The sequence below is a fragment of the Dendroctonus ponderosae genome, unplaced genomic scaffold, assembly GCF_020466585.1.
Source record: "Dendroctonus ponderosae isolate FM_Combo_2020 unplaced genomic scaffold, Dpon_F_20191213v2 Dpon_F_20191213_6, whole genome shotgun sequence".
Classification (NCBI taxonomy): Eukaryota; Metazoa; Arthropoda; class Insecta; order Coleoptera; family Curculionidae; genus Dendroctonus; species Dendroctonus ponderosae.
Genome location: NW_026018814.1, coordinates 7204671 through 7222051, shown reverse-complemented (window position 1 = coordinate 7222051; position 17381 = coordinate 7204671). Strand labels below are relative to the sequence as shown.

At 36.7% G+C, this 17381-nt stretch overlaps 1 protein-coding gene across 1 annotated transcript in view; it reads left to right on the top strand.

Moving 5' to 3' along the window:
• LOC109540556 (nephrin) overlaps nucleotides 1-17381 on the top strand; it is a 165337-nt gene that overhangs the window by 104825 nt on the left and 43131 nt on the right. The window contains exon 3 of the mRNA XM_019908985.2: nucleotides 7381-7522. Coding sequence (XP_019764544.2) covers nucleotides 7381-7522 — 142 coding nt within the window. The remainder of the gene's footprint in view (nucleotides 1-7380; nucleotides 7523-17381) is intronic.

Sequence of the window (17381 nt, the reverse complement as noted above, 5' to 3'; positions counted from 1 at the left end):
TGCATATTGCGCAGCTCTTCAGGTGGTATTTAATCCATTAAGCTCAAAAAACACGCATGTAAAATGTCGCTTTTTGACCAACAATTTCATAAAGGATAGAGGTTGATTTATCTCCCAAAATTGGTCAAATTTTACACCATTTTAATCGCCAAAAAGCAAGTATCTTAACTCGTTAATTGAAAATCATCTTACATACTTCAGGTTTGAAATAATTGAATATTTTGGTCGGTTTTAAAAACAGGCATGTAAAATTCCGATTTTTGACCAAACATTTTATAAGTGGTAAAAGAAAGACAATTTTTTCAAAAATAACAAGTCGTCCAAAACGGCCCAAATTCTATACAATTGTTTCACAAAGAAGCAAGAAAATTAACTTGTTAACTGAACACCACATCCACCTTTCAAATTCGAAACAATTGAATTTTTTGTCGATTTTCAGCGATATTTCAGCGCGCGCAATGTTTTACAGACGACATATTTCCTATTATAGATTTAAACAGTTATCGGAAATAATCTATTGAGTTATAAAAACGCATGTAATTGCGGTATTTGATTGAGAATTTCATAAGGGGTGAAGTCAATTCTTTGAAAAATAGCAAGTCTCTCAAAACGACTCAAGTTCTATTCAATTTGTATCTGAAACGAGCACGAGTATTAGCTTGATAATTGAACACCACGTTACGCTCTTCACATTCGCAATACTCGAATATTTTGGTTGATTTTAGGTGACTTTTCAGTGGTCGCCTTTTTAGAGACCTTTCTTATTATAGACTTAAACGGTTAACTATGCATATTGGGAGCCTCTCAGGTCAGAAATAATTCATTGAGCCTAAGAAGCACACATGTAAAATTGCGATCTTCGACTGAACATTTGAGGAGTGAAACATATAAGGGGCGGGGTCGAATTTTTAGCACAAAATAGTAAGTTCTTAAAACCCTTCTAACTCTATAACCTGTTAGCACAAAAAGCAATCAGATTAACTCGGTAATAAAAACCACGTTCGCCCGTCAGATCTGAAATAATTCAATATTTAAAAATACTTGTCGAGGACAATCACGAACCTGCGTTAGCCAATCAAATTTTATCGTGTTAACTATAAATGCCAGAGTTGGCGAATTTAGATATTGGTCGAGTCCAATTTTCCTCCAGTAAATTGCTCCATTCTAAATCATAATTTTCTTAGAGTAAGATAACTGAAGTGCACCTCTCATCAGTAACCCAATTTTCAAAAAAGTATCAGTGTGAACATAGCAGTTTATAGTCAGTAGTTTTCAGTCTATACTTTAAGGTCTTAAATTTACAAAACAAAACCCTAATGGTTGCTTATCACAAAACAAGCACCCACCTTTTAATTTAAAAAATTACATTTTTGCGTGACTGGCATGTAAACGGCGATAAATATTGATTGAAGCGCCTTGTTTACACGATGAACTTTGCACCGGTTGTCATCAATTGCTTGAGATGGGTAACTGAGTTTAATATTCCCAAGCTAATATGTTTCTGATAAAGTTGGGTTAACTATTAGCTATGTTGAGTTAGAAAATAAAGCGAACTGGTTAGTTGGAAGCTGGTAGTTTTTGAAGCTCTCGCTTCATGCAGAAAAGCATATTCATCAAATACAATTTCCATGTTTACCTTGAATGGGTTGTTCATGCTGGGGCGTATTATGGACAATAATATTTCCTATAAGCCAGCCTGAAAGCCTCTTAATCTTGTTTCCTCATGCCGCCAAAGAAAAACCCACTTCCAAAACTTTCGATGCCTGGTATTATATCGAACCCTCCTAATGTTATATTTGAACTTAATGCTGTAGAAGCTATAAATTGAATCTTTCGGGTTTATTGTCCATTTTCCCATATTCTCCCATCGGTGCACTACGTGACTTTCACACAAATATTTTTGAAAACTGTATTATTGTTCGTTCACTTGTACATTAAGAGTTTCAATTTTGTCTTCAATTTGCATCAGAAACGGATCCGTTTCCACTCTCAAACGACCCTCATACGTGTTCATTTCATATGCCCGATTTTCTCTGCCTCTTCCGAATGATTTATTTCAATCTCTCACTGCAACTACCGAGTCTCGGTTTAATTTAAATTACGTGTAACGGAGCGTGGTTCGAACGCTGGAAAGGTGTCTCGGTGGTAAAATTACTGTACTTTGTTGATACCGCAAAGCTACTATTTTAAACCTTTGTCTCATCGAATTCTCCTGAGGATTTATCCATTAACATCTACATTTAGCATTTGGGGCGAAATATCGCTGAATAGAGGCATCATGTAAATCGAATTAAAACTTTCAACTTCAATCAAGTGAATTCAATATGTGCCTTAGTTGTCTACTATTGTCTTAAGCTGTTGTTAACCAGCACCTAACTACTCAGGATCATTCTAGAAAGGCCCCAAAACATTGAACAATAGACGCGACTGGTGAATTTGCAGGTCCTTCCAAGCGGATTTGCAGGAAAGTGAGAACAAATTAACTACCTAGTTAGAAGAAATAGGCGCAGGGTTACTTTCAAATTACAAATCGTTTCCTATTAATCGTCTGTTTGCAGTTGGAAAAGCCAGTAGCCCTAAGCGATTTTTTATTTTTAAAAATTCAATATTTACTCACATGGCCCGCAAAGAAAATCGTATTTTAGCAAATTATATTTGTTAAAATTGGCGGGGAGCGTTTCGGCTTTGTATATAAAATAATAAAATTGAAATCGAGTTAATTAATAGACTTTCAGCGAGGCTTTAGTGCGAATCGCTGTAACGGAAAATGGCTCATTTTTCATTTGATTTCGACCGCACTTGCAATGGGGAAAACGTTTCGGTTATTAATAGATACCGATTTGCTTCGTGTATTTATCGGCTGCTGCGAAACTTCTATATCCGCAGTGTAATATTACTGAATGGTTCAGGTGTTTACTAATTCACCAAATGCTGGTCCATTTGGAGCAAAAATTGCTCATATTTATTTTGAAAATGTAACAATAGAATCGAAATTGATGACCAAATTGAACCAACCAAAAAAAAAGAACAGACGCAAAATAACTAGAAATGTCCCAAAAGAGATTGCTGACTTTTACACTAATTTATGTGCCAATAAAAGTGTCAAATTTTAGTCTCTGTTCGCTGGCAAACAAAACACTTGGATCTGCTCGCCCAGTGCAACTATCGATTCCTAAGGAAACTCACAGCACTAATTAATTAGCAGGCGAAGCTGATTACATTCGGCTTTGGCGATTAACTTAATGGCTTTAATGGGCCGAGAAATGCAGAAAATTTTCAATATATGCACCTTAATCTGCAGATTAATTTGAACACTGTCCCAATGTGCAAAGTAAATTTAGCGGAAAATCTAAAACTAAAGATAAAGATTAGTGTCACATTAATCTTATTACATGTAGAATGGAATCCGAAATTTTTTATTTTCCAGTGCCTTTGCTAGAGGTAAAATGATCCAACGAATTTATCCCATAACTCTGCGGATATTTGGTGATCCAATTTCATCAACTTTGAAAGTTTTGACTGATATCCATATCGAATTCATGTAAACTGGCCGACCCGAGGTAATTTCGGCAAATAGTCCGGTTCGTAATTGATGACCGGACCTTTCGCTCCGAATAAATCGAGTGGACGGAAGTGCAGAAGGTTCGATTGGGCCCTAATTATTGGAAGAACACTCTTCATTATTCACCGTCGATCGAGTTATTCAAATTTTCTGGAACAACGCCAAACTCCAGCTGCATGCAGGGCGCCAACGATCGTTGCAGGTTGCATAAAATTCCTATAGATAAAAAACATCTACATTTTCTCCATAGACTGGAATTTAAAAAAAAACTTTGGGCGCGGATAATTGAAAATAACCCTATGGAACTGGTTTGAGCATGAGAAAACCAGTTAGAAAGTCCTAAGCGAACATAATAGTGTTTTCCGGGTTTCATCCAGAAATCAGCAAAGTTAATCATTCAAAGAGAAACTAGTTGCAACTTTATCAATCTGGATTAGTTGGGCACTCAACAAAAGAGCAGGTGAATAGGGCTGGCGCAATTGAAGTTCATGAATACATAAACAGTTTTCTGAGAACTAAATGTGGTTTAACTCGTCGAAAATTTCAGCAAATAAAAGGAAAAACTAATCGCCAAGCAAAGGCAAGATAAATAAAAATCGAAATTCCACTCTCCTTGCGTCGTCTATAACAAATCCGATAATGTTATATCCGAGTAGCTCGTCGCCCTCGAAGGACGAGGGCATCAGACCTCTTCGATATCCGGCCACTCCAATTATTCCAAGCGAAAGATCTTGGTCATCGATTACCAAGCTGTTTACGAAACTGGCTTTGGACCGGGCAAAATTACCGAATCTCTGCATGCAGTGAAAGCTATTTGGTTGAATTCCTTTTGCGAGATGAAAACTGGAAATTGGTTCAGTGATAAATGTCGCACTCTTTATAAGGTTGTGATATTATTGAAATGCCTTTGCTGTTAGCGAACTCCCAGATGAACAGTCAACTTGGGGTGGAAAATCAAGTTGCTACCATGTCTTCCAGCGCCTGACATGGTTAGTATGTGGAAAAATGCGTTGGGTAATTTTGCGATAAATATCCGACAGAAAAATGCGGAATTTTTCAACATTAAACTAACATTCATTTCGCGTATTCACGCTAGCTGTTCATGTAAAACCACCCTTTACTATAGACTGGACATTTTATAGCTGTTTTAACAGCACACAAAATGTTAATTTTTTTCGGGAAAATTGCAACGATAAACCCACTCCGCACACAATATATGTATGTGGTAAATATCGGCAGCGAATTTATTGCGTTTTAATGACGCTGGTAACGGTTCGCAGTTTTCGTTATTGGCATTGTCGATTTATATTCGCGTTTTTATATGTTGGAGATTTTGAAAAACCCACTAAAAGTGAATGGACTTTGCATTATATAGCGCAAATATAGAGCCAGCCATAGATTGACAGAAATCGGGTGCTAAAATTTGAATATTAATTTTACTGATGTAAAAGTACTGCTTGGAAGTACAGAATGCGAAAACTTGATCGTTTCTATTGGGTTATTTCCGGAGGTAGCTTGGGTTTTTTGAAGTTAGAGAACTGGCGATTTTTCAATTTTTCTTCGTTAAATTGTTTATGAAATTCAGGTTGACACTGAAAAATTGCTGACTTCAACTACACATGTGTACTACACAAATTTTTGATAAAATATAATTCATTTTTTATATATAATCGTTTAAAGAGTGTAAAGGACACAAGTACAAGAATCGACGCTTTAAATATACAGATAATGACAAAGATCTTCGGCCACTCCGCGCCTAGTTGATTTTTTCCACGGAAATTAATGGACAATTTGGGATCTTTTACTGCTAGATTAACGAATTTAAAAATTCTATATTAACAAGCCAATTAAATGGATAAGGAATCATTGCTAATATTTGGATAAGGAATAAGACTAATATTTGCTTTTACACATTGCTGTTTGTGTATTAACCCTTTTTCTTCCTTGGGGGCATGAAAAATTAGCCTTTTGTTCAAAACTCTATACTAGTTGTGCTCCTGTCCTCCACTTTCGCATTCACAGAATATTCTGAGGCACCTGTTAACAAAACACTTGTTTTTTTTAACTGTAAGTACAAGACTTTCCTGTTGCATCTAATTCAAAATATCCATTAGCGTGAATTAATCTGCAAACAGTTTGAACAGACATTTTTTTCCCGTGAATTTTTCTAGTTAAAGTTGAAACTGTGAGTTAAATTGCAGGTGGAAAATGTTGTTGAGGTTCCAACTTTAAGCGAAAATATAATTTAAACACGAATGCAATGGAAATAGTGAAATTGGGAAGCAGTTTAGGGGTTGAAAGCGGTTGTTTTGCAATTCGCGGCCACCTAGCGGAAAATGTTCAATAGTTGAGTTGTAGACAATGAAAAATCTAAAACTTTTGTATCTAACACTTTTGGCCATGGAAATAAACCGATTTTTCAGTATTTAATTTTTTTTTAGCCCATATATAATTAAATGGACCTGACAATTGGTAACAGTATGTAATTTTTGGTGTTGACTAAGTATTATTTTTTCGCAATATACATTTTTAGAAAAAACTTTCCTTATCTTCCCCGAGCAATTGTCTAATCCTTTTTGTATTTCCAAAATCCATCTTCGATAATTTTTATCGTTTGACTGTCTACTTGAATTTTGTCTATCTAATTTGGTGGCTTGCTTATGGTTAAACCGCTTTTATTTTGCGAAAATTTCAAGTCTCTCTGAATCATGACTTTTTCAATATTCCCAATTATTTTCGATTTTCTTCATTATTTCTGCAACCCATCTTGAAAAGGTTACAACGTAACATCTTTGCTTACACATATTAACGCTGGAATACAATCTTCAAAACTGCCAAAAAATCATACTTATTTAACACAAAAAAAAAACGTAATTTTACAGATCTTCATGTAAATTAAACCAACCCATAAACTGCATCCCCATTTCAGCTCTTCCAGTGTTTTCGCCGGTTTAAAATGTTTCCTTTCTTAAAGTTGAAACCTCAGCAACATTGTCCCCCTGTAGTTTTCAACGCGTTATTAATTTTGTTATAAGTATTAAATTCGTATCGGCAGTAGCCCAACTGTAGGTATATATTTTACGTTTAATTTTTCCGATGTCACGGTAAGGTATGATGAATAATTTAAAAAATAATTAGCGCCTTGTCCTGGAGACATCATTCTCTAGAATTAATGTTTATAGACATAACGTTCACACTAACACAATAGAGGTCAAAACCTCGGCAAATACTTAAAAACGGATTTTTTACACTTCTTGTTGTGTATTTTGCCTCAAAAATTTTTGTCTATAGAAAAGACAGAATTTCCTCACGTCTTTTATTACAAATTATGTAATTTATTACAAAAATTTTTGAGGCTAAAAATCCAACAAGAAATTTGTAAAAAAATGAATCCGCCTCAACAATATAGAACTTATTTAAAAACAGATGTTGTCATTATCGTCCTGCACCTGCTATATTTTGAAATTAACTTTCAGATGGGAGCGCAAAACCTGATTTATAAAAATCATTTTTTGTTCATAGCCCCCTAAAAAATCATGAACTCAAGTATCAAACAGAGTAACAATCTCAACTTGGACGCAAAGTTGAAAGGCTTTTCGCACAACTTTTATTTATGATTAACAACCCTTAACTGGAACAGTTTCATTTTCGGTGCCCCCCTTGTAGAGTCAATGGTCAAAGTGTAGCTAAAACCTGAACCTTTGAAAGCTATTTAGATGTAGTCGAAGCAATGTTTTTCATAGCGCACTTCAATCGGCATTGCATGGAGAGTTGGCCTCATTATTCAACATTCGTTTATTATGTTCGGTGTTTTTCAGGAGCGACGACGGGGACGACGCTCAGCGCCCAGGCGCTCGTTGGGGGCACTGCATTGCTCCCCTGCGACCTTACCACGTCAGCACGAAATGACAGCGTTGTGTTAGTGGTTTGGTACAAGGACGAACACACACCGATATACAGGTAAGTAGGGCGTAAAACGAAGAAATTTATGGCGGTCTAGGGATCGCAGCCCGGACTTGATACAGACATCCTCAATTATGGCCTTAATTACCATCAACCGGGGCGGAAATGTAATTAACTCGGCGATGGATTTCGCTTGGAATTGCAGACGTTCAATAAGCCATGGATTTGCAATTTATAACGCAGGCAGGTCAAATGACGCAAACGCCCTCATCCCACTACCAACCAAGACCAGGAAATATGCCACAGTTTGGCAACTGTTTAACATTTTCAACGCGAAGTCTCGATATTGAAAACCAAAACTGTTTCCGTGTTGTCGGATTGAAGTGATCAATAAACCGTAGTAATTTGAACAAGGGGACCCGAAAGACACATAAAAGTCCAGCCTGGCAGTCCGAGTGTCCGGCAATAAGGCACACAAAAAATGCGCCATTTTGGAGTTCTGGACCGGAGCCGATGTTCGAATCAATTCAAAAGTTCCTTTCGGAAAAGTTTCCTTAATGCGACACATAAACGGAGAACGGCTGCAGAAAGAAGCAATAAGGCACACTCGGTAGCCGGGTCGTAATAACCCGTTATGGAATCTAAAGACGTTCTTGTGCGGAGATATTATAAACCGGCAAATAAACAATTCGCCATTAGTCAAGTCTGGAAGCCGAACGCTGCCCATAACGGCGAAATTATTCGCAGCTATTTCTCTTTCTCGAACAGCCACCGGCATTAGTTTGGTAATTTATGCGCGGATTTGTTGCAATTAACAATCTGGTGGTGAGGAGTTCCGTCGCTGGTTCTTGCGATTTTTGCCGTCTTTACAGCTTCATCGCAACTTAACTTATTACCTTCATCTGAAGTCCACAATATGGCACTGCATAACATTCATGAAAACCGCCCATGCTTCAGATTGTTTCGATTTTCATAATTTACTCGAGTATGATCCACATTTATTAGCTAACAATGCCTCAAACCTGCCGGCGACTTCAGTTAATTAGAAATTAACTATTGGATCGTAACTATGGGTCGTAATTTGACTTTCGAACGCCCCTTTCTGTTCGAAAAGTCGCTTTGACCAAACGAACATATTCCTGGCTTTGGACCACAGATGCAAAGGAATATTAAATTTAAATAGTTTTGGCTTCCCAGAGATAGAATTATAGATCTCAAGCATTGCCATCGTTCCCTTTTAATTCGCGATTGCTCGCATTTAAAACCACCGGATTGTTTGCTAACTGCATTTCCTTGAATGCCATTTAAGCCTTAGATGAAAAACAATCACTGTTCTTATCAAATTAACTTAACCAGCAAAGTACAGCTTTCAGCAAAACCTGCGATGTTTCAAATTGATTCGATTTCCATAATTTACGCCAGTATGATACACATTCATTGTAATATAATAACTCAAACCTACCAGTGATTTCAGGGAATTAATTATAACTGTGGAAAAAATCATAGCGCGATTTTCTTTTTCAAAACCCGTCGGTGTTTAACGAGTCTCTTTGACCAAAAGAAATTCTCCTTGAACTTTGACGAAAAGAGAAAAGGAATATTAAGTTTATACAGTTTCGACTACAAAGGGTTGGAACAATGCACTTAAAGCATTGATTTTGTTTCTTTTTAATTATGAATTGTTAAGATTTAAAACCACTGCATTCGTTGTTGGATGCCAACAGTTTATCAAGTAGTTTTAAGAACTTCCTTTAAGGGATGGAATATATTTTTTCCGAGCAATTCTTTTCTTCTATGCTAAAACAACTTGCGAATACTCAGCTAATCTTCGGTGGAAATCTGGTAAATCGCACGAGACATCATAGCGTTAATATCGCCGAAATTTATTCGAATCGAAAACAAAGACCTAGTGCTGTAAAAGATGTTCAACTATGTAAATCGCCGTTATTTGCATAATATTCATTTAGCAGACGACTGTTTGGAGCTGTTTTTGCTCTTTGTATTCGGGGGCATAAATCGCGGTCTAATGTTCGCTTCTAGGAGCCTTAACTTATGGAAAGTGTTCCGGAGGTCGCGAAAAGTTTGACTTTTTTCCCTGGTCGTTAAATGGTCGAGCCGTGTCGTGAATAGTGAAGAGTTGAAGCCCTAGTCGGAATTAATTGCTTTTATTTATATAGTTTTGCCCGCAACTCTGAATCGGATTGCCATTCAAACTTTCCATACTTTTATTCATATTACTGGGCTTTTCAGTTGGATAAATCCCGAATGATTCACTAAGTGAAACAGATGCATTATGTGAAAATTCCATTAGAGCAAAACGCCAAAATATTTTATCCGTTTTGGCACATTTCAAAAAACTGGAAAAGGTCTTTCATTTTCGTACTAGCAAAAGCTTTGAACTGAGAGATGCTCCATTAGGATCATGGTAGTTTCTGAACGTTTTTCGAATATGGTTCAAAACTAATGAATTTTCCTGTGTTTCCATAAAAGCTACTCATTTGAGAATGGGAATGGAATTAATTAATTTAGAGATTAGACTACATAATTATATGTAAAAAATTTGAAGGACAATTTTGTCCACTAAATACATTTGCTTCTTGTGACTAGTTCCTATGCGTAATTAAGGATGGCCAATTAATCCTTAGGAACCCAAGACAGTTCTCAAATCACTATGTTCGAAAGGATTTTCTGACTAATCGGCTTTTAGAACCGCTTCTAAACTTTTAAATATCCAAAAAGTTTCTATTGTCTTGTTTACCTTGAAGCAGGAAGGAATTTAATTCGAGATACTCCGTGGAAGAAGTTCTAGTCAATATTTCATTATTTGCTTCCGTTTCTAAGATATAACAGAAAATGTCCAATAAATGGCTCTATGCAGGTTAGCAATTTCAATTGATGCTTGAACAAGGGACATGTCTCAAAACGCCGCATTCTAATAAATCATAGAACGTATCAGCTGTTCGGCCACATTAGAGTTGCTTAACTCTTTGACATTTTTACGTGTTCTTATTTCTGCTTCTGTCTTTTGGGGTTTGCGATTACGCATATAAACTAATTAAGCAAGACAATACACAAAATGATTTTTCGAAAAAGTTTTGACCACTTATTCTATATTCTGAACCGTTTGGAAGATATGCGGTTTTTAACTTCAATGACCCGTGCAGGTGAGTTAGGCATTTTTGCTTCCGGCTCTTTAAGTAAGGAATTTCTGATGAAAATAATCCATCAAATATATTTGAGACAAGCAACAAAAAAAAATCGTTAATTTTAAGCGCCCAGAGCTATCACCCCCATAATCGAGGAGGAAATTCCAAATTCCCACTGCATACCTATCTGGAAATGGCCCGAAGAGTTACTTCTCGATTAAACTATATTAGAAAGCAAAAAACTCAATTGGCACATAATCCCTCAAAACAAATCCTTCTGTGTCCAAATTGAAGTAATTTCGAGCAAACGCTTAAAAACTTTAAACAATTCTTTTCATAACAAACATTTTAAATAAAAATTCCTTCCCATCCTTGTCGACTATTGGTTCATATCAAAATCGTTACTGTCCCCTGTATAATAGGTTTGCAGTCTACTTTCCATTACCCAAAATTGCCAACCAAACGATAATTGGACCCGAGAGATTTGCGGATCGCCTCCACTTTGTTATCAAACTGAAATTCGAGATTTGATGGAAATTTCCAATGGTTGCCCCAGTTTGAAAAGTGCCAGCAAACTTTTATAAATTTGCCCAAGAAGCTGTAAATTAACAACTTGCCTGTCGTGGAATCCAATAAAATTGAACATCCACCCGGGTTCAGAAAGTAATAAACGGATATTAAATTAATACAAAGTTAGGAAAGAATCGACTGCTGTAAGTTTTGATTTTGCTGCGTCTCGAATGACGATTTGCAAAAAAAACATTTTCCTGCTAGCCTGGAAGGCCTTATTCTAAAATCGACCTTATTTCAGGATATTTGTATTTAAATTGCCAATTGCCATGTTAGCTTGAAAACACGGAACGAGTACATTACTATTTCAGCGACCTGATAGCCATATATGGCATTCAGTGCAAATAATTCATCGCATGATAATTGCAACTTGTGTGCCTTAGAAAGCCCATATCAACATGCTCGGTAAACGCTTTTTCTGCTTGCATAAATAATCATAAACACAGCTCAGTTGCATCGATTCAATTCCGGATATTTGCGATGACCAAGTCGCTTGAAAAATAGCTTCACTTTCTGTAAATTCAGTTTTCGTAATGATTTATTTATGTCAAATAGCGCACAAATATCCGCATTTCTTGAAAACAAATAATCCTCGCTGTTTGGTTTCAGTGAACTATCCGAACTTTCCGAATGGCAATATCAAATACAAAAGAAATAACCAGAACTGGAAATATTGTAAAACTTTGCAGAAGGATTCTGAAAAAAAATACAGTGCTTCAATATCGATTTCTGATCGAAAAGTTTCCAAACTTTTTATTAATTTAGCATCGGTTTATTAGTTCCGCCGCTCTGATGTTGTATAACTTTGTTTTATTGGATTTCAGGCGGGGCGCTGGTAATTTATTTCCCAGAGCGATCGGTCGAGTCCTTCTTTGAAGACTCGAATTAAATAATTCAATGATCGTTTTGTCAATTTAGTTGCAGTCTCTCTCGATACTTTATAGTTCGTTTGATGGCATACTGACTGCAGAATCGGAAATTTAAAGCAGCTCTAGAGAAGCCTTGTATTTTCGTAATGAAGTAGCTTGCGTTTATCAAAAAGTTGTAGATACAAGATTAATTTTTTGAATATCGTGGAGAGACTTGTAAGTTGAGCTTGTTTCTAGCCATCTCATTGTGCAACTTATATTATAATATATCAAAATACCATGACAGAAAATGTTTAGATTCAACTCCCATTCGCAACAATTCCTTGATAATATTCTCTCTGGTCATTTTTAACGGGTGTTTCAATCACCTAAAAATGGCCAGTACTTAAGGGCAGAATTAGCAAAGTTCAGATGCGACTTGCAAATTTGAAAGGCATCAAGGAAAGAGCGGTGATTAAAAGTATTTCGACCTGAAAGCTTAACGTCCGGGTAGTTTTCCGAAATGCCCTCGACTAATTACAGTTTTGTACAGATCGCAATTGGTAATAAAAAAAAATATTGCAAAGAGGCAGCAGCTTAATTTGCCTGAAAAGGAAAACGAAACGAAATGCTAGTGATTATCTCAGGCCTTCGCAAGAGCTGCTAAAGTGGCTAGTGGCCTACAATATAAACCTAGACATTCCAAGCAGTGAGTAAAGTTAAAACTTTAAAAATCTGTTTGAGATGGGGGCGTATTCGGAAACTTTCAGCGGATATGCATCAGCTGCCAACCACCATTTGTTCATGTCATTAATAAATTTTTCAAACAACCATTACAAAATAAGCAATTTTGCCTCGAATCGCTACTAATACGCCAAGCCCTATAAAGGTCATGTGTCGATACGACCCAGTTAAGATGTTTATCTCTTAATATAGATATGGCGTGACACGGTAACAAACAACCTGTATTTTCATCGGATTAGTGGATAAAAGCTTGGCGAACCTGCTAACTAAAATACCTTTTCAAATGTAGTATTTTCCAGCCATATTAATAGAGATAGTTCCAGAACGATAATCCCTTTTCGTGTTATGGACATATTTGAAGGCACATTTTCATGTTTTGGCCACATGGACTTTAAACTGAACTCTCGAGTAATTAAGCCAACCTTTCAGTTCTCGTAGAAATCCGCATTTCAAATAAAATAGCGACTGAGTAAATTCCTGTAAAGACGCTCCTTCGAGCAGAAGTAGAAAGAATAAAGGAACATTTACTATTCTACTTAAACAGGACGTTCCATTTGCCAGGACGCAGGAATGCTTGCCCCACATCAATTACTAGGCTTATTTTATGGGAAGTCGGGCAAGTTTTCTTTCATAAAAAATTGTCCTCGTTAGTGTACGTTGTCTCCTAAAGGCGGGACAGAAAAACTCTTTCAATGGACTTCAATGAGACTCAAGAAGGGAAACTAATAAAAACATCCGGAGAGGGTTTTCTGTTAGTAGTTGAAACCATCAATTATTTGTCCGAAAACATTGTATATATTTTGAGGGATTTGTGTAGATGAAATTGAAATTTGAAGCAGTGTTCAGGATGATGTCAAGGCGAATTTCGTGGACAAAAAATTAAGTCAGTTCCTGAGGCAAATTTACGTTCTGAAAATAAAGGGCTTCGCATTTTGTACTGATAAACTTCCCGGGATTACCCATACTAGGCTTCTCCGACCGCAATATTACTCCTGCAGGAGCTCTTACAACGTAATATTAAAAATCAGGCACATAGCCAAGTTTTGAACGTATTACCGACTTGAACAGAGTTTATGTTTAATGTTTACCTCGTACCATAAAAATTGTTCAGAAACTTAGCACGCGATAATACCGGCAAAAAAAGTGCAGCTGTATTATAACGAGATTCATTTTTGTGTGTTCTTGTATTCTTGACCAGTTGCGCCTGTGAAGGGTTGCGGATATTTTTCATAGAACGAAAATTGCCCCGAGACCGGCAATGCCATTTTAATAATTCAACCAACTAACGAAACTCTTTGGCAACCCACACAAAACCATCCCTCGGCAAATTTAAGCGGTTTCTACCGAGCCCATTTTTCACCTGCGAACAAAAAGAAACAGCGAAAAAACCTAATCAGCTTTGTAATACTTCCGAAAACATAGAGCTTTATTTTCGGAATTACGTTATAACAGCCCCATCAGGAATAATGTTCGGAACGGGGCGAAATCCTTGCGGGTAATGTTTCGGGGCTTATTAGTAACGAAAAGTAGCAACTACCTTTCCGTGTTTATAAAGATTTTCACTTATATATCTTCCCGCAGGAGGCGAGTGAATTTCTGCTCTACATAGAGTTGGTTCTTTATTGAGGAAAAGGAATCGAAATTCTTCAAAAAGCTCTATAGTAGAAAAAGGTTGAAATTGATTTAAATTCCTCAAATATTCCCCGATAACGATTTTATCCATTTGCCGGTTTTTTAAGGCGATCCACGTAGAAGTAGATCATGCCAAAAGGGTTTGTTCTCGGCGGTTTGCAAACGTTTCATTGCGATTGCAAATACTGGATTTCTATCAAATTGTTACACATGCGGGTGAATATGATTCTCTTATAGGAAACGCGTTGCAAAGGGAATCTACAATGTGTTTTGGCCTGCTTTCAAACCCCGCTTAGTTGCCGAAGGACAATTCAATTATTTCCGAAGAACATGAGCGAAAATCAAGCAATGAAACTCTTAGGCCTAATGAGATGCTTTAGGTGTTTAGAAACCAAACTGCATGAAAATTTGAGTGAAATCTTTGAGACAAACCTGGATATGGTAATCCAAAGCCCTATCTCGGCATAAAAATAATTTAAAATTCAGCAAGTTTGCGCTGAAAGTTTCCACTACTAAACATCGATTTAAGAACCAGTTCGGCATATTTCAAAACGATCTTTTTGCTGAAAAGTTTACATTGAAGATTAATGGGTGTTCCATGACTGGAAATTGAATACGTTGGTGCGTGTGACATCAAGAATATAAATTTTCTACTTTTTGCCCCTGTTTGGTACTTTGCTTGTATGCGATTTCACTCGTACGTTACACGCTTTAGGAAGGACAGGAGTTGCGAGTTTTTGTTTGTCTTGGAAAATGACTTTATATATGGGTCCCTGGTTCTTGCCGCGGCGCAAAGTTTGCCAAGTTTTTTCGCCGGCATTACAACTTGCAACATTGATGGAAATTAATGGTGAGATGTTGGGGTAATAACTTCTTATTCCGATGGTGTTCATGCCATGGAACAATATATCATCCTTCAATTAACTAGGTGAATTGCCGTCTAGTTGATCGATTTGCCGCAGGAAAGTGAAGGAAAAATGATTAAATTATTCAAACCAAACTGCAAAAACTTGCAGCCTGCAAAGCGAGTTTACATATAAAATGAGCTAAACTAACAAGGATATTTTGCTTTAAGTAAAAATGCCCAGTCAATTTTCATTAAATAGTCTCGTTCTATTCTGTGCTTCTATTATGCGGTTACTCTAACCGGTATGGCTGTTTTTAATGTATCTACTCAGAAGTTATGTGCTGATTATTTGCAAATTAATTAAAATTTATTTCAAACGAAAAGACCAGATGCAAAATAGTAGCTGAACGAGCATTTGCGAGAAAACGTAGTTTAAAAGGCAAAAGCTTTTTAAGTGGGATCCGTACAAATTGTGGTTATTTCCTAGTTTTACTGGAAACTGAAAATGTTTCCACTAATTTCAAATCGGCGGTGTGTTAAAATTGATTGAATAAACCGGTCACTTTTGTTCGATATTAGCGATATAGCGGCAATATTCTCCCAGTTTTCTGTATCGAAATAATGGCACATTGTCATTAAAATCCACATCACAAAACGGAAGTGGTCGCGATACGAAACTTCGGAGAGTCGAAAATCGAGCAGCGGTATCGATAAAATTAAAACCCTCATCACGTTTCGAACGCTGATTGACTAAACAACACCGCAGATAATTTTATAGTGGAAACCATGCAGCATCCTCCAAGATTAGCTGTTTGCCGGCAGATTTCCCGAAGGGAATATTTCGCTTGGCTTTCCATCCCTTAAACTGATATAACGAATTCTTTTGTCTACTTCGGCCGCGCCTTATGACACCAAAGTGAATTTAGGGTCAGATTGGAGAAATGACCTGGAAATATTAAGGTCGGTGCTTGCCACTGATTCACAGAAATGGAAAATTCGTCCCAATGCCACCTCTTGGCTGATGTTGGACAATGATTCGTTCTAGACGTTCATCATTTGTAAATTTATACCAGAAATTAATCTGTGGCAAAGACGACAGCTCTTTTAATGGTCAATGCGGGTTGTGGACTTCCCCAGAGGATTAAGCCTGTCCTCTGGCAACATTCCGTAATCCGAGAAGACAGATCTGAGTCTGCCGCAATCTATTATCAAGCTTAATGAATTACTCACGGAATGATCTCGCGGTAATTTAGTTGTGGCCGACGTGCTTTTCTATTGCTTTTGTGTTGGGGGACCAAACGTGAGGATAATGGAGAAACGGTTTGCTGGATTTTTAATTTCCTCATGTGTCAGTACGTTTCAAACCAGTGGATTAATGGACGATGAAATGATTAAAAAATAAACACTAAGTCAGTTATTTATTTGCCATGACCCAGATGGAAAGTGCAGCTATTCAAAGTAACTTATCCCGCAATCCTTGAATTAAGGTTAAAAATAAAGTTGACGAGAATTAATGGTTAGAATGGAGGAACGATGATCCAATTCAACACGTTATTATTCTTTAATTAAAAATCAGGAAAACGGCGAAGGGAGCGAAGAAGTTCATAAAACACCTCAGGGAATAACGAATGTTATCCGAGGATTATCCCGGACCAAATCATCGAAGGACTCAGATGAAGATTAAAAGCGATCTTTATTAAAGTAAAGTTTCCTCGATGAATTCGGGGTTTCATTTATCTTATTTAATTCCATTTTATACTTCTCAACTGCGACGAGTTTCGCTTGTTTAAACGGCTAATCTTTGGCGCACACTAAACCTAAAAAACTTTGTTGCCGAAAGCAATTAGAAAAAGCTGCCAAGAAAGCTTAAATTATTAGAACTGTTATTTCGTTGAGTCAAAAACTTCCTACAAAAAGCAAAAGAAAAATACATTTTTAATCAAATATAAACTGAAGCCGAGAGTGTTTGTGTGAAAAATTTAATGAAATTTGACTTGAAATTGTAAACTAAAATTTAATTAATCACTTAAAATTCTCGCTTATTTTAAGCTATTGAGAGAAGACCTATCTGTTAAGTTCCAAAACTGGGTTGGACTTTTTTTATAAAAAGTTCTATGTAAAAGTACAAA